Source organism: Passer montanus, unplaced genomic scaffold (genome assembly GCF_014805655.1).
Source record: "Passer montanus isolate IOZ18808 unplaced genomic scaffold, ASM1480565v1 scaffold61, whole genome shotgun sequence".
NCBI lineage: Eukaryota > Metazoa > Chordata > Aves > Passeriformes > Passeridae > Passer > Passer montanus.
Window position 1 is genome coordinate 3,673,319 of NW_024371149.1, and position 24,040 is coordinate 3,697,358.

The 24,040-nt window shown below is 43.2% G+C and overlaps 1 protein-coding gene across 11 annotated transcripts in view; it reads left to right on the plus strand.

Annotated features, from left to right (window-relative positions):
- Positions 1 to 24,040, plus strand: part of CAMK2G (calcium/calmodulin dependent protein kinase II gamma) — a 119,402-nt gene that overhangs the window by 50,405 nt on the left and 44,957 nt on the right. For all 11 annotated transcript variants that reach the window (XM_039727294.1, XM_039727299.1, XM_039727289.1 and 8 more), the window contains exons 3-6: positions 2,482 to 2,541; positions 17,723 to 17,777; positions 18,334 to 18,399; positions 21,201 to 21,273. In XM_039727294.1, coding sequence (XP_039583228.1) covers positions 2,482 to 2,541; positions 17,723 to 17,777; positions 18,334 to 18,399; positions 21,201 to 21,273 — 254 coding nt within the window. The remainder of the gene's footprint in view (positions 1 to 2,481; positions 2,542 to 17,722; positions 17,778 to 18,333; positions 18,400 to 21,200; positions 21,274 to 24,040) is intronic.

Consider the following 24,040-nt stretch of genomic DNA (forward strand, 5'->3'; position numbering starts at 1 on the left):
GCCTGTTTTGTTGCCCTGGAGACAGAAGAGTGTGGTATGCTTTCCCCCCGACCAGAAATAGTTTCCTGTACCTTGTGACCGGAGTGCTGTACTCCTCCTCTGGTCTCCGGCCAGGCTGTGTGGTGCTGGAGGGATGGAGTGTGGGGTGGTGACCTCTTGTCACAAGTTCTGGTGTGGCTGGTGCCCATGAACACTAGCTGCCCTGCCAGCTCCCCTCCCTCTGCACGATGGTGTAGGATTTCAGGGGAGCAATTGCTCTTGATTTACATCTCCCATGGCATTTTGATGGTTATGTCATTTTGTTTGAGCCTTGCTCCTGTCAGCTGTCTGTCCTGACTGTCAGGACTTGGGAGCTGAATAGCACGTGGTGAGCTCTTGCCTCTTCTTCCCCCTTTGCTCAGCTGTTTTTGCTGCCTGCTTCTCTGTGTCCTTGTACTTGGGAACAGATTCTCAGCAAGTATAGCTGTGCACGAGGGCAACGTGATCTGGGTAGATGAAGGATCCCCTTCTGTAGGAGTTCCAAGTAGAGCTGGGAGGGAAAGTGGGGAATTTGCAAGGCCAAAGCATGCAAGCAGGCTGTGGATATTTATCTTAAACTGTTGTCCTGCTGTGAGAATCTATCCTGAGTGCAGAGTGTGTAGCACTGTCTGTTACTTTGTTACTGTGTTTTGCAAAACTTCGTTTGTGAGAGATGCTGCTAAAAGGGAAGCAAAGACACCCCCACCCCTCCCAAGCAATGCAGGTGAGAAAGTGCTTGCACTGCACCAAGGCCTCAGGAGCATGGAAGCTCTCCAGGCTTTCTTGCTGCCTGGTATTTTATTGGAGAGTGGTTCTGGCACAGAACTCTAAAATATATGCAACAACAACAATAATTTCCAGGACTGAGAAAGAAGGAGAGATGAAAGGAGTAATTTACCTTCCCCCATCCCTGAACAATAGCAGATGAGGATGTAAGCACATCTCAGCCCTATAATGTATTAATTGGGACATTTTCTATAGTTCAGCAGTGGAAAAGAAGACAGGAATCGTGCAATGCCCTGAGCTTCTATTCCCAGCCTGGGAGAGAAAAGTGTTTTGTGCTGAGATTTGGCTCAGTCTCTGTCTTCTGCTCATGGGGAAGAGAACAATTGCCCAAAGCCTTCTTTACAGAGAGAAGGGAAGATAATGCAGAGACCAAGGAGCTGAACAGGCAATTTGCAGGCAGAATAGTGCAGTGCAGTTTTCTTGAAGTGGATCTCCAGTAGGGTTCCTATAAATCAAAGGGTGTTGCATTCCTACCAGTGATCTGCTGAGTAGTCCAACCAGCCAAGGGTCCTGCTTACTCCTGTGAAGGTCTGTGTGTCACAGGGATACAGAGTCACACCTGTGCTGCAGATCTGCTAGAGAGGAAATGTGAAAGAGTGTGCAGGTACTCCTACTTCCCTTTGCTATGTTCCTTAGATGGCTAGAATGGGAAGTCCAAGGACTGGACGTTCTTACTTGTCTTGTTCTAGGCATGCTTGTCTTGTTCTGCATCCACAAAAGTCTAGATTTTGGCAGCTGACAGGGCTGCCTAAAAGATTTTTTTCTCCCTCAGTTCCTTTCAGTTAATTTGTGCTTGTCCAGTGTGAGCATTTCACAGGGTTGTTGTAGTGTAAATTCAGGAGTCAGCCACAGCTGTAGTGAAAAGTATCAGTGGTTTAAAAAGCCCCCTGCTTCTTGGCTGAGAAATGCAGAGTTGTTCTAAGTCCTTCTCCTTTCCTTGAACTTACACATGGGAAGAGAAACAATTTTTTAGTCTTCTTGATATTTTTCTTTAATCCAGATGAATGTCGTGCTTGAACTGATGTTGCCTTTGGGCTGGAATAAGCATACTTAGCATTTGAGCAGAACTTCTTGCCTGGAGATTTCTAAGTGCGTGCTCAGCATTTCACCAGCGAGTCTGTCCATGGGTACTGAAGTATGGTTACCTTTACAGTTCACTGAAGCTGGCAGAGTGCTCTACTTCATGTGATGGCTGTGCACTAGCAGGAGCTCTGTATTTGTCCCTCCTACTCTGCCCTTCTTTCATAGTGTTTCTTTGGAGTGGAAGTAGTTCATTTTCCCATTTCATGTGTGTTATTTCTTCTGAGACTTTTCCTCCAACTCTCCAGCCTTGGAGAAAGAATACCTCCCAGATGGGGGCTCACTGGAAGTGGCTTTGCAAATTTGAGAAGCTGATGTAAGAGTGGTGCCTTTCATTCTGCAGCTCCTCACGCTGAATCAAAGGGTGCAATACCAGTTCAGTGCTGGCTCTGTAGTGTGAGCAGCAGGGCTTGTGCAGCCTCAGCTGCATAGCCCTCTCCTGAAATGCCTGTGAAGTTTTGGGAGACGGACATGTTCCAGCAGTTCTCAGCCTTCAGGATGTCTGCTGGGTCACTGTGTTCCTCTCTCTGTTGAATATGAGCAAGAGTGTAATTCATAGCTGTGGTGCCTAATATCTTATTTCGTATTCTCTTTCAGATCACCAGAAACTGGAACGTGAAGCTCGAATTTGCCGACTTCTAAAGCATCCAAATATTGGTAAATTTCCTTGGGCTCGGAGGGGTAGGGGTGAGACAAGAGTAGCAATGCATCTTGGCTAGCATGCTGTAAGAGAACAGATGTCTTCTGAATGTTTACAACAGCTCATCAAAGTTGCCTGTTGAAATCACCTCAATAATTTATCTCTGACAAATTCTGCGTCCGACCCTGTCCCATGCCTTAGCATCCTGCCCCAGACGTTCACCAGAGTGCTGTGTTCCTGCCTGCTCACCCCTGCAGAGCTGTCCCTGCTCTTCGGGTGAGGCATGACTCTGGTCTGCTCATCTGACATTCTGCAATGGAAGTGAGGTGTTGTGTTTGTTTTCCCCGCACCCAAACTCTGTTTGTTCTCCTTGGCCCTTACTGACATGTCAGTGTAAATGCTGTATTCAGAGACAAGCCCCAACATAAAGGAGGGTGGGCTAATACTTCAACTCCTCTCATTGCAGTGGCCACTTACTCTGAAAACAAGGGACCAAGACTGAATTGCCTATATTGAAGGGGAGAAAACAAAAGAGTACTGAAGCAAAGGGAATAGTTTGTCTAAAAATAAAGACAGAGGCAAAATAAGGCACAACATAAAAAACGTACCTTATTTACTGAAATGTAGAGAGAAGGCATGGATTTTTATCTAGTTCCAAAGCACCATGGAAGCTTGGACCATTAATAATCCTCTTTTTAGCTTTTTAAAATAAATAAAGCCTCTAGGATCCTAGCTACAATCTGATTTGAGCTAATTTATTTAAGAAAACATTAAGAAATACTAAACTGCCACTTTTAACCAAACCACAGTTAAATATCCGTTCCTAGGAAGACTATGATGTATTACTTTGTATTACTTTTGCATAAATCAGTCAGTGGAGATAATACTTTAAGGGCATCTCTCTGGTCTTCTGACTTTCAGCTTTGTAATCATTTGCTCCTGTCCTCTGAAGGCCTGGGAGAGGAAAGGTCCCTTGGAGTGTACCCCATGGACTGGCATCTGTACTCTACTCTATGTGTGATGAACAAGCAGTTTCCACAAGCTCAGGACCCGACCTAACACAAAGTTCCTTAGCAGCAGCTTTTAATCAGAAAGAGCTTTCTTGCATCTGAGTAGTTGTGGTGTAGGTGTGACTTGAGAGGGCCAGGGGCCACCTTCTGCAGTAATTTGCACTGATGAATATATTAGCCAGTAAATTTATTGCTTGGCAGTATTCAGACTGACTAAAACTCTAGTTATTGCACTTCATTTGCCTGTAAAACTTGCTATATTTAGTTTAGTAGGTGATGTCATTTTATATTTTGACCCTAACTCCACTTCCATAATCTCTCCTTTTTATAATTTCTTACATCTTTTCTTTCCAAACCTCTCACTGAGTAAATCTTATACACAACAGGAAAACCACTCTTATAAGTAAACAGCATGAATAGAGAAATGTATCACATTCCTGGTTCAATTCTACAGTTGTAATGAGTGGCAGTGCTTGTCTCCTGTTCTGTTGTGGTTTGGAAAAGACATTTTGGGGAAATGTCAGTGGTCCCTTGCATTTTCTACAGAGAATTTCTTATCTTCCTAGAAAGAACAGTTTTTCTTTTAAGAAAAGGAACTAGTCATTGTTGTAAACTCAATGAGTGCTTTCAAATAAAAAGAAGGGAATTAATTTTATGCCTACAACACAGAAACAAAGTACACTGAATAAGACCTCAAGAACTCGTATGGTTCATTCAGTAGTTCAGTGAAAATCTTTTATACCTGGCTGGTTCTAGGCATGTTTGTACTTAAAAACCTTTAATCCTTTCACAGCCCCTGGTGGCAATCTTTCAAATGTTTCATTTTTCTCTCAGTTAAACATTAAAAACATAATTTGCCTTTCTCTTCGCTTGTTGTTTCTAGTTCTATCTGGAGTATCTGGGGAAAGTAGTTTTTCTTTCTTGTAACAATCTTTTACATATTTGAAGGCTGTTATCATGTCTCTTTTTAGTCTTTTTCTTCAGACTAAACAAACCCAGTTCTTTCAATCTTTTCTCATATGTCATGTTTTCTAGACCTCCAGTCCCTTTTTTTTTTCCTTTTCCCCCTCCTCCTCTGGACTCTCTCCAGTTGCTTCATATCTTTCTAGAAATGTGATGCCCAAAACTGGACATGACTGAGGTCATGTCAGTGCTGTCCAGAGGGGAAAGAATTGCTTCACCTGTCCTAGCAAAGATGTTTGTTTTGTACATCAACCTTTGAAGCTTTTCATTTAAATATATTGTTGATGCACATTTGGTTTTTGACACATTATTGGTCCAGACTAGTTTCTGCACAACTTCTGGCAAGCAAATATTTATTTTTTTTTATTCTGTAAATGAGGATCCCCATTGAACTGACTGTATATTAACTTTTTTTTTAATAAAGACAGAAAAAAGAAGAAATCCCGTCTGGGGGTTTGCCTCTCCACATTTGTTAAAACCATTTTGATTTATCTTCTGATAGTCTAAAAGGGTTTCAGCTCCCACAGGAACATGATCTTTGATAACAATGCCATATATTAAATCATGTGCCTAGTTCATAACACTGTTGAGTCCTATTGGACTCCAGTCAAACTCTTGAAGATGTCACTTGATACATTGTTCCAGTTTGGCAGTGATCAATTTTGAGGTTTTTCAATGAGTTGTATACACTGTTGTCAGCTAGTTTTGAATACACATTTTTTCTTAATTGCTTGTGGAAAGAGCATGTAAGATGCTGTCAGAAGCCTTGCTGAAGTCCAGATGCTACATGCATTGCTGCTTCCATGTTCCTTGAACTTGTTATTTTGTCATAGAAGGGAAACATGTTGTTCTGATATAGTGGGGTTTTTTTTCTCAAAATGTGTATTAGCAGTTAGTAATCACCAAGTTAGTGGCATTCCATGTTGTAAACTCTTTTGGGTGAGTACTTGGTGTGTTGCCTCAGTGTGAGCTCTGTGAGTAACACTGCACAAACCGTAAAGAATCCTGCAGCTTCTGCACTTGCTTTCAATTCCAACCTTCATTGTTACTTTTTTTGTTGCAAATTGTGTTGCAGCAAATCCACTGGGACCTGAGCCTGTAGCGAGTCTGGGGCAGAGGACTGAAAGTTGGAACTCTGTGAGGCAGGCTGCTTTTCCCTCTTGCCTGTACACAGGTTATAAAGCAAGCCTGTTGTTGAATCTGTGGTCTTATTCATTTACTGCAGGACAGTTGATTCTGAACTGCAATGCACTGACCATAATACTGCTACTCTGATAAAATAAAGACTTCTCTAGATACAAAGCAGAAGTGATATTTCCATTTGCTGTTGCTTTTTTTTTTAATGACTGCTTTCTGAGTTATCATAGCATGCCTTCATCAAATATCAGCTCTAATTACAGGCTTTGGCTCTGTAGCTGGGTGTTTGGCTTGTCTTTAGATGCCCATTATGGCCAAGGTAATCACAATGGAGTAATCCTTCTAAAAGTTTGATGTTGCAATAAAGGGTTTTTTGGTCTGAACAAAAGAAAGTTGACTTGAGGCAATTTTCTTCTGATTTCTGTCTGATGGTATGTATGATATGGAATGTGTCATTATAGCTGGTCGGACTTCACAAGAGTAAGGACTTCTTTCCCTAAATTTCAGTTTATTCTTTCTCCTTTTGACAACTCCTAGAGAACTTTCCATTCTGGCCCAGGGAGACATTTGCCAGCCATGGTCATCAAACACAGCAGAATTGGACAGAGATCAATCAGTGACCTGTTCTTTTCAAAAAAGGCACCCATTACTGAGGATATGGATGTGTAGAAGAGGCAGAAGACAACATCATTAAAACCCCACTGTCCATAAAGAGATAAAGTGCCTGTGGAAGTTGGCAAGAGTTATGGCTCTGTGGGAAATTCCACTTCTAGAACAACTTAGAGTTCCAGCGATTCGCTTACGTGTAGATCTTGTGACTTTAGACACGGATGTATTTGTGAAAATGTAGACGAGAATGATACAGCTGCTTCCCCCTTAATGCCTGATTTGCTGGAAAGAGGCAGAGTTCTATAAGAACACTCATAGCCCTGACCCTTCATTTGCAGATGCTTTGCTGGTTGTGCCACTGAAAATTGTGCAATTGCTAAGATCAGAGCTAAACTTACAATGTCTTGAATATCAGCTCCTGCTTACAGGAACAGCTCTTTTGGTCTTCTGCTTAGTTGAAAACTTTAGTCAGTCTGAAAATCTGAATTTGATTTTTAAGTGCTGTAGTTCATCCACTACAGACACTGTCTCGTGAAACATTCATTTTTTTCCTCATGCTTCCTGCTACCCATCAAAAGTTTAAAGCAGTAACAGAGCTGGGAACCCTAGAATCTTCCTGTAGGTTTGTTCAGTGCAGATACAAAGTTCAGAAACATGTTAAAAATTACCTTTCCTGTCTTATTTCCCAAAGCAATAATGATGAAAATTCAATCAAAATCATCATTCATAGTTCTGAAAAGTCTTTTCTAGCATTCTCCTACAAAGGTAGGGTTGTGACTTGTTCAGTGTGCAGAGTAGAAGTCTGTTCTGTGTGGATTTCATCCACTGTGTTGTTAGGTGCTGCCCTTCTCCTAAAATTTCTTTGTTATGGCAGTCTAAATATGGACCTCTTTTCTGGATTTGTCACCACTTGATCTGTATTTTTTCTTAGGTATTTTTAATCTAACTGTTCAAGAGAAGTTCTTGAATATCTTTTGTTCATAGTTGGAACTGAGCACTTCTGGTTGGTCATTGTGCCCCAGCTCATGGCAGCCCATTGCTGTGAAGAACTGCATGCACTTAGGTCTTGAATAATAAAAACACATATTTTAAGAGAGGTTGGTAGTAGCCCAAGAGCCAGAGCCAAAATATTTTTCTGATTTCTGCCTTTGTATCCTCTGCTGAGTGTTTCAGAGTTAATTTCTTTGAGGGAATTTATAGCAGTGGTGAAATGCTGTCCTCAGCATTTATCAGAATTATTGCTTTTTCAGGTTTTTCCTACTTCAGACTTCTCCAAAATATGCTTGCACCTGAATTCTTCTTATTTTAACTTCTCTCTGTTGGCTTTTCTCAGCACAAAACCACAAGTTTGGGCATGTCCTTACTTAAAATGGGGAGAAAATGGTATAGAAATCTCCTGTGAATTAGAAGACTTTCTTTTGACCCAGTTGAGTTTTATTTCCTTCGACAAGTGGTCTGTCCTCCTCCTGCCTCTGAGTTGTGGGCATGATTTTGGTGGGTGTATATAAGAAAAGGGCTCCTGTTTGTGTGCCCTTAAATGATGGCTACAGCTGAGGTGTGAAGTGGGGCAAAGACAGAAAGAAGGATGCTGTGCTTCTGTGTCCAGCCCAGCTGGATTACCCCACAACACTCATAGTGAGCCTTTGTGGGGAAACAGGGTGTGTGGATTTCATCTGCAGACTTAATACTGGATTTGTTGTCTTGGTGGTGTCAGCCACAACTTCAGGTTCACTCATGCCTCATTTTAACATACTAGTCTTGATTACAAAGCCTTCAGTATTTCCCCCCTGCTGCCATTTGCAATGTTTTCTTATCACCTTTTCCTTAACAAGAGATTTGAATTGCTTCCTTAGTGAACAAGAAAAATACTGTAGGCTGTGTTTTGCTGTAAACAGCAGATTTCCTTGTTTTCATTTGGCTGCAGGCATCCAGACTGCCTTTGCATTTGGGACAGAAAGGATGTAATGTGCAAAGAATAGTTGAAATGCAGGGGATTCTCCAGTGTTTTGGCCATGATTGCTGCCCTATGGATAGTCAGTGGTATCCAAGTGGCATGCTCCCATGCATGGCAGGCTGTTTAAATCTGCTGCTGTTTAAATCTGTTTAAATCCTGTGATTTCGGTTGCTGAGGGGCTGTTTCTGGTGCAGAGGGGATGGAATGGGGAAGGTGGAGTAGAGGGAAAAGAGACCTTGTAATAAGAGTTATGCTTTGAGACTTTCTCAGTTACTGAGCAGCTTTTCCTTGGAAGTGTCATGAGACTGTCTGAGAGGACAGCAAGTTGCTGAGCTTCCTAAGAGGTCAAACAATAATATTCTTGGACTTATACCTTTAACCTGCTCTCCTCCTGCCCTGCCAAAAGGAAAAAACAAACAAACACCAACAAACACTAACAAACAAACAAACAAACACTCAAAAATCCCTCAAACAGACTATCAGCTAAAGTGAGTTCCTGCTACAAAGTTTGAGCCTTTGAGCTGCAAGTTACCATTTGTTATTTCTAATCTCTGTACTGTTAGAGATTTAGATGAGTGCCCATGCATGTTTGCTCATGAAATGCTCTCCAAAACCCCAGGCAGTCCACCTTTTCATTTCTCATTCTTATTTTCACAGTTAATTATTTCACTATTATTTGTATCTGCATATTTTCTTCTTTTACTGACACCTCTTCCTATAGCTTTTCCTCTGGTTTTAAGAAAACCATTTCTCCATAATCCATCTCAATTTGGGCATGGAGTAATAATTACATTTTTTTCCTTGCCAGGGGTATATTTATTCTGTATGCCTCTCTGGTCTGTACTAGAGACATATTTGGATTCATTATTCATCTATTTAGCTGTGAGATTTATCTGTATGCAAGCAGTCCCTTAACAATATAAAAAGTGGGATAAGGGCCAGATTCTGTGCACTCAAAGGTACTGCAAAAATCAGAGGAGGATTCCCCTACTTTCTGCCTTCCCCCCCACCTGAGGAATGGAGAGAGCCTCCTCTGGGCTCCCTCTGCCCGAGGCCTGATGGAGCAGGGCTGGCTGCACTCTGGTCACACCCTGCAGGCGACAGGCGGCCTTGGGAGCAGAGCCTGCGTCCCTGCCGAGGGCTCCTGGCTGTGCCGGGCAGTGCAGGCACTGCTGAGAGCAGCAGGTTCACACAGCAAGCTTTGGGGATGGCAGGCAGAGCACCTGCCTGCATGGATTCATCCCCGATGGCAGAAATGCCAAGATCTAGAGCATTGGATGAGACAGCTAAAATTTGTTGTTGCCGCTATCTGCATTTTATTGATTTTAATAAAGTGGGTGTTCTCTGCTTATTTTCTTTGAGGCACCAGTGAAGTTGGCTTGTTATTATTTTGTATGTTTTTAGAAGTCCTCATATAATACTAGTGGTTATCAGAAGTACTTTGCTTATCTGCTATGTGGCTAATAGGAAATTATAGCAATTCTGGATGGTCGTGATTGCACTGTTATCAGGACAGCAGGAAATATTCCTGTGAATACAATCTTATGGCTCATCTAATGTTTAAGTAGGGCATTCTAGATGTTGTGTATCGTGTGCTGAACTTCAGCTTTTCAATACAGACATTATAAAATCAAAGGAAAAATAGCATTTAGTTGGCACTGAAATGTTTTTTAAAAATACTTTGTGGGGTTTTTTTTCTTTTTTACTTTTGCTTTTTACTTCTGCAAAAAGACAGTTTTCTTAACAGGAAAGGTACTGTTCTCCCTGCAGCTCCTTTCTAGGCTGAGAATTTCTGTGCATAAGGGAATTTCCCAACTGGGCACTAACTTAGCCTCATTCTTTAGGGCTGGAGAGTTAAAAAGGTTACAGTAAGAACAATAGTGAGGGGGACAGGAAACCCACCTCTGTGTTTGTGGGACTTTTCATACTTCCTTAGAACTGTTCCTTGCTTTTCTTTGCAGAGCATGCAGCAGCTTGGTTCTGCCTGAACCTGAGCAGAGTGTTAACAAATCCTCCTTCACTTCCATTTTCCAAAGCTTTGGATCTGCAGTTGGTGTGAAATGCTGTGTGCTTGGGGAGTTTACATCAATCTGGTATATGTCCAGTATACCCTGACCTCAGACACTGTCAGATTTGGGAGAGCAGGGAAGGAGAGCATGTTTCTGAGGGGCTGGGGAGCAGCAGCCCGCTGTGTCCTGTTAGCTAACTGTCCTGCTGCTGCTGCTTACTGCTCTGACAAAGCTGGGCATTAGTGCTGGGACAGATGATTTCTAGAGGATTACTTGCATTACACAATTTAATGCTTTTTAATAGCAAATTTTTAATTAAAAGGAGAGTCCTTTTGGAAGCAGCCTGAGCAGCTGCAACTGAATTCTGCGTGTTTAATGTAATTAGAGAAACAGCTGGAGTGGGAGCTGAGCACCCAGCTCCCAGGCAGTCACAGGTTGGTGGTGGCTCCTCGCAGGACAGACATCCTGAGTGTTGTGAAGCGTGCAGGAAGTGTCCTGGCACACAGCCAGGCTCGGAGATGGTGGGACGGTTCCCATCTTGGCTGCCCAGGCTGGTGAGCAGCTGGGGAAGCAGAGTGTGGGTGGTAGCCATCTGCCTCAGTTCACTTGTCACTTGTGCTGCCATGGGCAATAGTGCTCAGTTTGCAGTCTGTCGGGCCATGTGTATCTGTAATAGTTTCAGTTCCTCCTGGCACATTGCAGAGTATCCATGGAAGAGGACATCAGGTGGATTTTACCCTCCAGTTTTGTTCTGCTGCTTCTGGTATGCAGAGTGTCTTGAAATAAACCCTTGCAGCATCTCTTACCTCCTCCATTTCTCCATTATACAGGCAGCTGTCTGATGTCTGGTTGAAAGTTGCTGAAAAGTGAAGCTGTGGTTGTTCCTAATGACTGGCTGATGTTTAAATAACGTGGTTCAGTCCAGAAGATCCCAGAGCACTTTTGAGTTTGCACTGCTAAGGCTGCATGGAAGAGTTCCTGTGTTGCAATTATCATGGCCCAGGAGACAACCATAGACTTCTGCACTATCTTTTATTGGCTCTGCAACACCGGCAACTTAATTTGAGAGCCCTAAATATTGCATAGACACAGCACTCGATGTGTGTTGGTGCAGAGGTAGTTGGATGATACTGTCCTTTATCTGCCCATAGTATCAAAATGCTTTACACTTCAGAGCACCAGTGAACCAAGATTTAGCAGACAAGATTACCTGTAGCTTGAACACTTTCCATAAAGACAGGCCAACACCATAGATATGTAGAAGCAAGCAGATTTCATCCCATGTTACCTTTTCCTAAGCAGAGATGATGATTGCTGCATGAAGATACTGGGAATTGTCCTGTGAAATTCTGCTTCTATACTTGCTTTTAGTTGCAACTTTGGAAACTTTGCTTTAAGATATTTACTTGCAGCAGGTTGCCAGAAATCACCCTGTGTTAACAAGAGCCTGCCTGCCCCAGCCATGGGCTAAGCCCCTGTACAGCCCTGCTCTGCTGTTTCCTGTGGATACAGGATACAGGCAATGTTCATCCTGGGGCTTACGTGGCAGGCATAAATCCTCCTGGCCTGCTGTGCTTGACGTAAGAGTAAAAAGATAATAATATTCAGCACACTGGACAGAGTGAAAGGGAGATGTGGGTCAAAGCTAGGCTAGGCATATTCTGTGTTTGTGATCCCAATACCAATTAGCCTTTTAGGTATGACTTTTTAAAGATGACAAGCCTGTTGCTTTTTAATGTCTTATGTTCTTGTAGTTCGGGTGGATTTTTACAAAATTTGGTAGCTTTTTTCTGATTTCTTCATTATTCACTTCAACTTTTGCATTCACAGAGCCTTGCTTTGCGTGACTCAGCAGCAATTTGCATTTGTTGTTAGGCTGGTGCAGTTTGTTATGAAGGAGATTTTCCTCTTATGTTCAGTTGGTTTGTATCACACTCGGGCATCAGAGAGCTGAGGCTGGCTGTACAGGGTCACTTTATTCAGGCATGGCTGAGTATATTCAAACCATATGACATGGCTGTTACTGCATTGCTGCTTTTCATGAAAGTGCCTAATTTCTCTCATTAATATAATAGCTTATCAGTATTATTTCTTTCTAAAATAGAAAAGGTAAGCACACAAGGATTTTGGAGCACTTTGAAGTAGCAGCTTGAAGTTGTGTTCTTGAGGCAAGATTTCCAGTGAGACTCTGAAGACAGCAGGCAGGGAAAAGCAATATTCACAGCAGATGTTCTTAGAAAGTGCTTGAACTGCAGTCCACAGCTGCTGTTAGGTTCAGTAACCGCAGCACGTCCCCTGGTGCCACTCAGTGTGGTGTCAGGCTCTTTGCAAATGCCCTGGGTTGCGTTAGGGCCTTGGACCTTGCACACACAACCCACACAAGACAGAAAAAAACTTCCCCTAACTTGCAGGGTGTGCTGAAGATGTGTTTTTTGGGGAAAGGAAGCCATTTGGTATCTTTGTTTTTCTGTTGTTAGTTACTTTTCCAAAAGACCAGTCTTGCGGGAGGTGTTCTCCCTGTACAGGTAAGATCAGTTTACAGAGGATAAGGCTGGAGAGAAGACTGAGGGAAGAATGCTTAGAGCAGTTAGCTAAGTTGTGTCTTGTGTGTTTCTCACAGCTCTTTACAGTGCAGTTATGTGTGTGCATTTAAAATTGGAGGGACAGCTTTGAATAGCAGACCCTTGCAGTACCAGATTCAGGAGATACTTAAAATAACCCATTAGGCTTTCTTTGTGGCTTGCTGAAAACATAGTTTCATCAGATGCTGTATTGAAACCACTGCTTATTCCTCCCAGAATCTATGTGTTTCTTGGCAATATCATCCAAGTGGTGATGCACACTTTTTCCTGACTGAGCAGCTGGTTTTGTTGGAAAGCTTTCTACCTACCAGTCTGTAATTGATGCTGCTCCCTTGGACAGCATTTGTTCTGGCAGTGCTCTGTGGTTTTTTAGGTATTATTTCGAAAGTTATCTGTAAGACTTGTCAGTCTTACAAAATTAGATGTGTTTGCGAACTCCACAAAACCTCTTTGGTTTTTTTGTGTGGATGGGACCTTTTTTTTTCTCCTGAATAAAACTTCGTGTGAAGTCTTTCACCATATCCTGTAATTGATTTAGTGCCTTGTTGTCTGACTTGCTTCTGTTTCCTTTCCTACTTCCCTCTGTCTGTTCTTGTGAATCTAATCATTGTAGTACATCCATCAGAGATATTTGAATGGGAAGAGTCATCAGGTGACTCCAGCTGTGACTGGTGTTGGCAGGGTCTAATTTCCTATATCTAAAAGAATCCCTGTGTTAAAAGTGCTTGGCTAGGAAGGAAACACAGTTTGAATTGCTGCTTCTTGTTAACAGAATCAGCTAATAGAAATAATCCACCTCATCTTCTGGTAAATAGAGTGAGATGAGCTTCATTGGAAAATACTGATCTCTTTTTAGTTTGGTTGTATTTTGAAAGACACTGGGTTGCTGTTGTGCAACTTCCCTCTTGCTGCAGCTTGAGACTCCTTTTGTGATGTGTGGATTTGTCTAGCCTACCACACTAGACACATGCATCACTGTCCCCTGATGAGAGAAAAAAACAAAAAAAGAGTACTGTAATATTTTTTAAGAAAAGTTTAACTGTATGAATACTTTTGGTTTTATTTCCCTGTTTTTCTTATTATGGATAATCAGGTTTCAGGAGTACTTTGCCCTCCATCGTCTCCATATAATTATATTGTTCACTCTCCTGTAACCTCTGTCAACAGGTTATACAGATCTGAGCAGCTTTTGTGGGCTCTGCTCAACCACTATGTTAAAGCTGAACTTATGGTAGTAAAGGAGCTGTTAGACAGTGTGTCAGGACCAGCAGCCTGTGGAACAAATGGGGTCCTCTTTTCATCATGGGAAGATGTTTGAAACAGAGGAGGGGGAAAAAGCCAGTACTTGAGTTTTGCTCTTGGAACTGGCATTTGGGCCATTGGAACTGGGCCATTTGGGAACCTGTGTTTTGCCTCCAGGTGGAGGATATTTGCACAGGTTATCTTTAGGCAGAGAGGGCTCTATACTGTCTGGATAGTGAAGGTATCAGATGTTTTCTGATATTTGTGTATCTTCATGGCAAATACTCACACAGTGTGGATCATATTTGTGAACCACCAAAGTGGAGAGGAGGCACAGAAACTTTTAAAATGTTTTTTATCATTCAGTTACTTCTCAATATATGCCATTTCATGGACTAGCTGAATAGTTTTGGAAAAGGCAGGTCGTGTTTTTAAGCTAATCATCCTTTAGTTTGGGATGTTAACACTGTAGCAGAAAGCAAGGCATTTTAACTTTGCATGTCAGCAGAGTGAACCATGGCCTCAGAGCTGTCCATTACAGACTCCTTCCTAGTCAGGAAAGCTTTTGTGGCTCTGCAGGAGGGTAGGTAAGCAAAACTTCAGGGTGAAAGGACACTAGGTTTTCTTTCTGTTCTGCTGCTGTGTATTGCTTTTGTTTCTTTGCATCGGTGTGAATTTAGGGCTGGAATTGAGAGTCATGAGAGTTTTGGTATATTCAGACTTTCATTTTGCTCCTTTTTGACTCCTCTTATTGCTGTCCCACTCCACACTTACAGCCTACTATTCGTCACTCATTTCTGTGCAAGGTGGCGGTGCCCTGTGTAATTTTTCCTACAGCTTTTCTGGATTTTTTTATTCTACCATTACTCCCTGAGCTTCATTAGCTCAGCAGATAAGTCCCAGGCAGATTTTATTCCAGCATCGTTGTGGGCTGTTGTGAGGAGGCAGCTCCCTTGTTAAGTTAATGACCTGTGTCTTGCCTTCAAGACCTTCTTTTGCTTGCAGCCCCAGGTGATGCACAATGTCAGTATTTATGAACTGTCTCTGTCCCCTTGTCATGGTTCCTCACCTAAGGATGCAAGTAGTGTTTTACTGTCCTTGCAGGCTCTTTTTTGCTGCCTCTGCCAGTCTCTGCCAGCTGAATTGCTACTTCCTTCCCTTTTGATAATGTAGCTGACAAAATTGCTTTCCTTGGGACAAAGGAATAGCACCAATCAGCTCATTTGTGTTTTATTTTCTGATGTAATTTGCTGCCCGAATCTTTGCATCAAAGTTTATCTTTCACTGTTCCCCACTTCTACCTGCCAACATGTTCACATGTTCAAGGCCATTGTTCTCAGCATGCTGGTGGCTGTACTCCTCCATTGTGATATCTCTCATGCCACTCTCCTCTGTGCTTGGTGTTTCTTGTAGTGCTTTGGTGACCGTTCAGGTGCCAGGGGAAGGAGAATGCTTCTTCATGCCCACTGTGCATCACCAAACATGACCTTGTTGGTATATTCAGCTTTCCTTGAAGTTTCTCCATCTGTTCATAACGTCTCTCGGCAGACTTTTGCCTGTGTTCTGGGTTTCAGCTCTTGTTGATGTGCTTTTGTCCTGGTTTCACCTCAAACAGTCTTCACTGAAGTGAAAACTGCCCTGCACTAGAAATCCAAGTGTCTTTTTGAGCTGCAAAACAGGATGGAAAGCAGCTGAAATGGAAATCTACTCTCCTGGGAAATACCTTTCTTCTCACTTTTGTCTTTGTAAAGCCGCTTCTGCTGCTTTCTGCCAAGTGCTTGGGAGGCAAATTTTCTTGTAAACACAAATTTGTGTTACAATAAAGTTATTACAAACCCAACTAAAACTGCTTACTTGGAAGAACTTTTTGTTTGCAGTGAGTGATTTACAGGACATAGCTGGTGGGGGTGATGTGTCTGTTCTCACACATTAGGAGCAGCATGTTGCACCTGGATGCTGTGCTGGCTTGTTCGCAGCATTTTGCTGGATGGAGTGCTCCTCCCAAACCCCTGCAGTTAGATATGCAGTAGAAATGCTAAGGAAAGGAAACTGGCCAAGGGACCAGGTCAGAGAGCTTTTAGATAAAGGGAGAAAAAATGTGGGAATCAACAGGCAAAAAGAAGAAGGAAAGAAATAAATCCTTTGAGGAATGGTACTGGCAGTGGTCTCTGCACATCTGTGCTACTCGCTCTTCTGGGTTTGAGTGTGTTTGCATGCACATGGAAGGGTGCCTGAACAAAGGAAAATTGGAAGGAGGAGTAAAGAAGAGCACTGACAACATGTGCAAAAGCTGTTCCATATGTGCCCAGTGCTAGTTTGAAACCTTCCCAAGACAGTGATGATGGTAGCTGATGTTGTGTACTGATAAGAGGTGCAAACTGACTTCTTGATCCTGACAGAGAAAATCATGATGCTGGGAAAATCAAGGAAGGTCACCTGTGCTGTATGTGGAACAGAATGGAAGATATGAAAGAGAGGCAAAAGTACCATTGAAGTGACAGAGCAGGATAATGAGATTTTTCTTGTAACGATGAGAACTGTCAACGCTGCTTTGGTCAATACTCAATTACAAGGTGTGAAAGTGACTGAGACCCAGTCTTGTCTCAGCTAGTTGCTTTACTTGGGTGAATCAATAGGCGAAGATTATAGATGGTCATATGAAGAAGACATCTTGTTCTAGTCAGGATGTGAAGGCTTAGAAATTGAGTGAAAGAGAATTGCTAACTTGTGACTGATTGGCAGGGAATAGAGTGATGATCTGTAGCAGAGGAAAAAAGCAAAAATACGGTTTCTGTAGCCATATGAAGTTTCTCCTTTTGGGTTACAATAGTGCCTAAGTATCCAAGAATGGTCAAAGAAATGGAGATTTTGATTCAGATGAGAGGAAATGACATTGTGTTGAATACCTAGATACAACTTATTGCCCATGTGTAACATGGGGAAAGGAGAACTGAACCTCAGAGATCCCAAAATATCAGGGGATAGTGGCCATTATGAGCCTGGGACATGGAACATTAAAGTATGAAAGTTAATTTAGGTAATAGGAGCAGAATTAAGGAGGGATAGCTGAAGGTGGATGAAATTTTGAGAAGCAGAATGTGATCAAATATGTCTTTGGAAACAAGCAGGTCAGAAAAATGAGACAAGAAACTGGTTTTGAATTTTGGGTAAGTCAGTGTAAGTCAGAATGAAGTGAGGAAAAAGAAATAACAGAAGAGAACATCATTGAGCCTTACAGATAAATGGCATAAAGGAGACCAGTGGTACTGACATGCAGGTAGAGTCAGAAGTCAATTTATGGATTGAGGGCTTGTTTCGGGACTCAGAAAAAGGTTTGTTTTAGGAAATGATGGATTGGGAGTGATGCCAGAATATGAGCATGTAGGAAAAAGTTGGCAGATGTGAAAGGAGGGTACTGAAACATTAGAGAGGAAGAATGAACAGGAGATCAAAAATACTCAGAGCTTGTTTTGACGCTGGAGAGGGGTGAATGTATGTGCAGGACACCCATCTGTTCCTTTGAGATAACAGAAGAAAATAGGTCACTAAGAGAGCACACAGAGTAAAGGGCATGGGGAATTAATAGACTGAGTGGGTTGAAGGAGAACTTAGTTGTGTGCATGAGTTTGATTTGTGAAGTGTCATATTTGCTACATGCTCTGTAAATCTCCAATTCTTGATTGTTTTTGCAGTGCGACTCCATGACAGTATTTCAGAAGAAGGTTTCCATTACCTCGTCTTTGATCTGTAAGTGTCTGTCTCTGATGCTTCACCAGTGATGCAGGCACGTTGGTGGTTGACTAAGAATGGAATAAAAAGCACCTGCATTAGTATCATTCTCCCTTTCTCTTTTGAGACCTGTAAAATACCTCTGGCCTATTTGACAAAAATCCATTGGCTGTGTGGTGGGGAGAGACCAAGAAAGCTCCTGGCTTCTGGCACCAGGTGTAAGTGTGGGATGGCAAAGAATGTCTACCTGTGTATGGAGACTGATTTTTGTCTCTGAGGCAGCCCAACAGGGGTCAGAGGAGGGCTGTCCTTCCCAAGCTCAGCAGAGGTGTATGGGCAGTTTGTGCACAGTGTGTCAACAGTGTCCTGGACACTGCTGGTGCAAAGGCACTCCAAGGGCTCAGTCATGTGGATATGGCAGTGCTGGTGCCTTGGTGGTGGAGCTCTGCCCTGGTTCCCCTGTAAGGGAGTATCCTATGCAGGCTGTGGCAAAGGGCCCAGATGGGTGGCCATATACATCCTTTAGCTGCACAAGCATGGGCTCTATAACATCCTTTCTTCTTTTGCACTCCAGGGTTACTGGTGGGGAGCTCTTTGAAGATATTGTTGCTAGAGAATACTACAGTGAAGCAGATGCCAGGTAAGACTGCTTCCAGACCCTTGGTTGTGTGTTCCACGTATATGTACCAGAGGAATGAGTTTTCTGACTGCTGATCTGTGTGTGGCTTTGTTCTAACACTCTTGCCCCTTGTCTGGATAAAACAAATCCTCTTTTTGCTACCAGTAGTAACTTAATTGTCACCAGACAGCCTGACTCGGTACAGCTCTAGCCCTTGCCCACTTGCAGACATTGCTGTCTCTGCCACTTGCAGATGCTGTGCTCTGCTGGGAGAGCCACTGCTAGCAGTTTTGTCTACCTGGTCTCTTTGATGGGTGGTGACAGTGTGTCCTTACTGAGCAAACATAAAGGAGAGCTGTGAGGGTGTTGCCTGCTTGGCCTTCTTCTTCTAGCAGGGTTTCCAGTGTTGTGCCACTGCTGTTGGGCAGATCCATTCAGTTCTCCTGTGTCTAGGTAATGGTTTGCAGGGCAGTGAGGAGAAGGGGCTTTGAAGGCTGTGTTTCTGTGGAAGCCCTCTCTGACTGTCAGCTGGTCAGTGCAGTGACAGGAGGCACAACGGGAGAGAGCAACCTCCATATTTCAATGTTAAAAAGATTTAGAGTTATGCCCTTCTGTTCCTGAATGTGTCCCCTCTCTCCCACATGAGTTTCCTGAAGTGGCACATGCATGTCCCTGTTTATACAGGGTGGATGGTATGTGGAGCAGTAGCTGAGGGTGTTGTCTGACCCATCCATCTGCTGGACATGCAGCATCTGGAATCAAAGCTGGGATTAGGCCACTCCTGTTCTGCTTTTGCATGGCCTCGGAGTGGCCCAGTGGTGTGACATTTCACCCTGCAGACTGAATACCCAGTCATGTTCTTATCCCATACTAACCCTTGGTGAAGCAGAAATCAGGAGAGCCATGAGAAGAGAGGAGTAAGAGGGAAGTAGTGGGTACTGTGGCAGGTTGAGCTTGGTAGGCAGTACTTTAAGGACAATTATGCTGAGTGCAGGGAGTGAAAGAGACGTGACCTGGGGTGTTGGTGTAGGTACTGCTAATGGAGTCTGCAGGCACTTATTTGCTTTCCCTGTGGTTCACTTACAGTGTGTGTCTTCTGGTCATTGCAGGCTTTCAAATGAGGCACTGCCCTGCATGCTCTGCCAGGAGCCATCTGGTGATTGGGAAGGCCAGTGAACTCATCAGCTCTGCTGGAGCTCCTGGCAGAGAGGTCTGAGAGCCCCATAGATGTTTTCAGTGGGGTGTACAGATCTTGTAGGCACAGCATCTCAGATGGTTACACAGTCAATCATGCCACTCTGCCTTGAAGTTGAGAGGTTTTGAGGTTATCAATCACGATCCTTCCCCTGTTCCTCTTGCCAGTGCCTGTTCCCTCAAGTGCTCAAAAGCTGTCAGTGACTGACATTGCTCAGGAAAATTATGGCAGGGTTAGGGGAAAAGGAGGACTGTCTGTTGCTCTGTGAGCCCTCCTTAGGGTGCTCAGCCCTCTGACTGTCAGCTGGTCAGGTCACCAAGTGCCCACAAGATGACAGAGTGAAACTCCTCCCTTTCTCTCCCCATGCTGTGCTGAATTCCAGAGCAGTCTGAGAGAGCGAGGGAGCGAGGTCTGTGCCAATCTGCCGTGTTTGGCTCGCCTGGGACACCTCACACTTTTGCCATTTTTGGCCAGAAAATCTCCCTCGCTCAGACTCAGCTCTGTTCTAATTATACATTTTTGTTTTGGGAGCAGGGAGATTTTCATGGATTCCGACCCTGAGGATCGTACTGCCAGCTCCAGAAGGGTGGGGGTAGCAAATACACAGTGCTATACCTCCTCTTCTCTTCCTCTCCTCACCCTCTTTCCATCTTTTCCTGCAGCCTTTTTTCCTTTCCTCGTCTTTATTATTTCACTCATTTAAAATTTGTTTCTCTGAGATTTGTAGAAGTCAGTGAAGGGTCTGATAGATCCTACAGTGAGGATGCTTACTCCCCAGCCATAGTTGTCAAAATCCCTATTCTGTTCCACATTCACCCTTGGGAGCCAAGTAAATGTTTGGTGGAAGAGATGGTTCCAACCTGGAATCTCACCCATGGTGGATTGTGCTGTTGTTATGCGTCAGGTGTAAATAACATCTTGTTTTTGTCCCTGTGGTTTACAGCAGTGGGAATGGCAGAGACAGAGTTTTGTGTGAGCTGGGGGAGTGCAGCACGCTGCACTTAACGGAATGAGTCTGCTTTTCAGATTACTAACCCCTTAAGTGGGATCTGTACTTAAAAGGCACCCAGCAAGCGGGTGTGTGTGCACATTGTGTATATAAAGTGCTTGAGATGCTGCTCTGAAAGCTTTGCAAGCTGGCAGGCACCCAGGCGTCGTCATCCTGAATTTTCTGGGGGAGGCTGCTGCTCTCCCAAAGTTTATTCTTTGCTCAGGACTAGCCCAGTGGAATGCTTCCTGGAGTGATTTGGTCTTGCTTGCACAATTTCAACTGCTGTTTGAAGATACTCGGATGCCTTGGTTGTTCTGTGTGGGGTGGGCACTGCTGGCTGAAGGAATAAGTGAGAGGCTTAGTGTGATGGGAAGGGAAGAAAGGAAATGATGGGATGTAGGAGAGTGGCTTTGTGGTCCTGCTACAGGAAGGATGTTTGGCATCCTGTTACTGATGTGTTGGTGTCATTCAGCTGTGATGGTGCTGAGCTATGGCATCCACTGGTCATGAGGAGGAGATTCAGCATGAGATCTTGAATGCCCTGTAGTACAAATATAAAAGTTAGAGAAGTAGTTCTGGGATGAGATGTTAAATGTGTGTGCATAACTTTGTGTGTCTCTCCCTTTTATCTTGCAGCCACTGTATTCATCAGATACTGGAGAGTGTGAATCACATTCACCAGCATGATATTGTGCACAGGGACTTGAAGGTAATGTTTCCTCTGTGCTGTAGTCTGAGGAGAGCAGCCAGGGGATCATTGGAAGAGGCAAGACAGGAGTATTGTGTTGCCAGCAGGGATTTTTGTGTGGGCTTTTTTTGGGTTTGGTTTTGTTGTGGTTTTTTTTTGTTTGTTTTTTTTTTTTTACTTGAACTGGCTGACGGGGCTCCTGAAGCATAAATTTGCTTCTTCAGAGTTTTCTGGAGGGCTAGAGGGTGTGCTGAACTCCCAAGGAAGTTTTCAGTCTTTGTGAAGCTTGCCAGCTCTCAGACTCTCTGAGGCAGCTCCAGGATGTGGTAGTTGTGAATCTTGGAGAGAAGTATGCTTCCAGAGAAACTTGGGTAGGATTCATTATAATGAAGGACACTTTCTAGTTTGTGATTGAAGAGATCTCTAGAGACCTGGAGCAATCTTTGTTCAATCTGCCAGGATGAGTTTGTCTGCACAGAGCATGTATATTTTTATTCTGCAGTCTTGCCAAATACCACTGCGCTAAGGCAGAGATGTTCAACAAGAATATTGTGTGTTATTTCTTTCTTCTCTCATCAGTAGAAGCACTTTTAATCTAAAACCAAAACTGCTGGCCAGTTAAAGACGGGATGAATCAATCATTTGACGCATTATAACACATTTATAGCCCCTAAGCCTCCACAGTAGAGTCACCTAAACCCTCCAAACTGGGCAGCTGTGCTGGGAGCTGGGCAGGCTCCAGAATGAAGAGATTTGTGCAGGAAAGTCTGCGTGCCCTGGAGCCTTCTTTGTCTAAAGTGGCAATGGTGATGGTCATCAACAGTCCAGTTAAATTAATACAGGATGACACCTGCTGCTAGTGTTGGTTTGGGCTTGTTAAACAATGTACAAGAGGGAAAGTAGAAAAATATTTTGCAGAGAGCAAGGTAAAAGCACATTGCAAGCTTGGTGGCAGTGTTCCTCTGGTGTTTTGATCTAGTGGATAATCCTTTGTGTTTCTGACAAAATCCCATGCAACACTTTTGACCTTCTGCTTCACTACACTGTGAAAAAATGCTAATGGTCTGCTGTGGACTGTGGCTGCTCCTGATTAGATCCAGCACCAGCTCCTGAGAAAGCAACATCCAAGAGGCACTAGTGCCCAAAATTAGGGAGTCTATGAAAATCAATAATGTTTTCCAGTACAGAAATGCTTTCGTTGTGTTCAAATATAATCTGGTTTCCTTCCAAAAGTTTTGTTTGTAGGAAAGCTAGCAACTTGTTCAGAATTTATCAACTTCTAGACACTCCCTACTGTAGTTAAACCTGCTTCTTCTGTTGCTTTCTCTGATTGACTAGGGAAGCAACAGTAGAAGCAACATGCTTCTTCTGTTGCTTTCTCTGATTGACTAAAACTATCCAGGCCTGAGGAGTAACCATTCCTTTTAGCAATGAAAGTTCCTATGCTTTTTATTTCATCATTTACTCGTCTCCAAAAGCTTGGTCTTCAGGATCAGTGTGTAACAACTGCACAGCCTGCTTCAAGTGAAGTTTTGTCTTTTGCACCTCACTCTCATAAGCCTGTCTTTTGGCTGACATGCTATTAAAGAATGTCAAATGTCGAGCTGCCTATAGGGACTGTAAGAAATTAGGGAGTGCATTCACATCCTCACCAAAAAGTATTTGAAATCTGAAACAACCCATGTGCTGGCGGACATGCATGTGGATAAGCACCATTAGCCTTAAGATGTTTACTTCTAAAATAGAGGTACAAAGTGCTTAACTAGCACAAGTCTGTCTTAAATGTTGCTCTTAGTCAAGCTAAGCCTAAGTGCAATGTGGAGTAGAGAGGGATTTTTGGAATATTTAATTGATCTTCTGCTTAGGGTCTTGTTTGTAGTGGTGAATTTTCATTAGTGTAGCCTGATTACCACAATCTTTTCTTCTTGCCATGTAGTGAAAAGCCAGTGGCATCCGAATGTATTGAGACCCAGCTGTCCTTCCTTCCATGCTGCTTATGGCAAGGGCTGTGTTGAGGAAGGCTTTTCTCCTTTCATTCAAGGCAGAAGCAGGCACATGCCCAGTACTTTAGGACAGATGAGTGAGCAAAGCATCTTGTGCCTGTCAGGCAGAACAGGGGTAAAGAGTTGCTATGGGTTGAAAATAGTGAGCAGGATGCAAAAAAGACCCTTATCAGATTTTTGAGACTGCGAAAGCTCCTGTTTCTGGATTTCCAGGTATCCATCATGCTCAGTTAAAAATTCAACTTGATTGCATAAAAGATCATTACATAAAAGATTGCAAGAGGATAGGATGAGAAAACACCGTTTGACCTGCCTATCCTCAAGCTCATTTTCCTGCAAAGCCATAATAGACATCACCTTAAAGGCTTTGAGGTTTCAAGGGGTCCCATATAGCTAGAGCTGCTCTGGTGCTTCAGAGGAAGCTGCCAATTCTCAGTCCACTTTTTGGAGCTGTGTAGTCTTCTGCTGAAGTCCTCTGCTGGAACACAACAGAATTATGAATGAGATCCATTCAAGGTGGAAATATGAGGGTCAAAAGTCTGTCTCTCTTTCCTGGCACATGGAAAAAGTGACATGGTTGCTTCTTATATAGGTGATGGCAGCAGTAGCAAGACAGAATATTTTATGGTGCTGTAAATGCATAGCATGAAAAAATTGCTTACAAGAATACTCACTGCTGTGCTGCTTATGCCAGTTTGAGGCTGAGGCTTTTTCTGTAAGGGATGAAAACTACTGCCTAGCCAGATGATGCCTTCCCACATTACAGCAGTGTGTTTGGCAGCCCT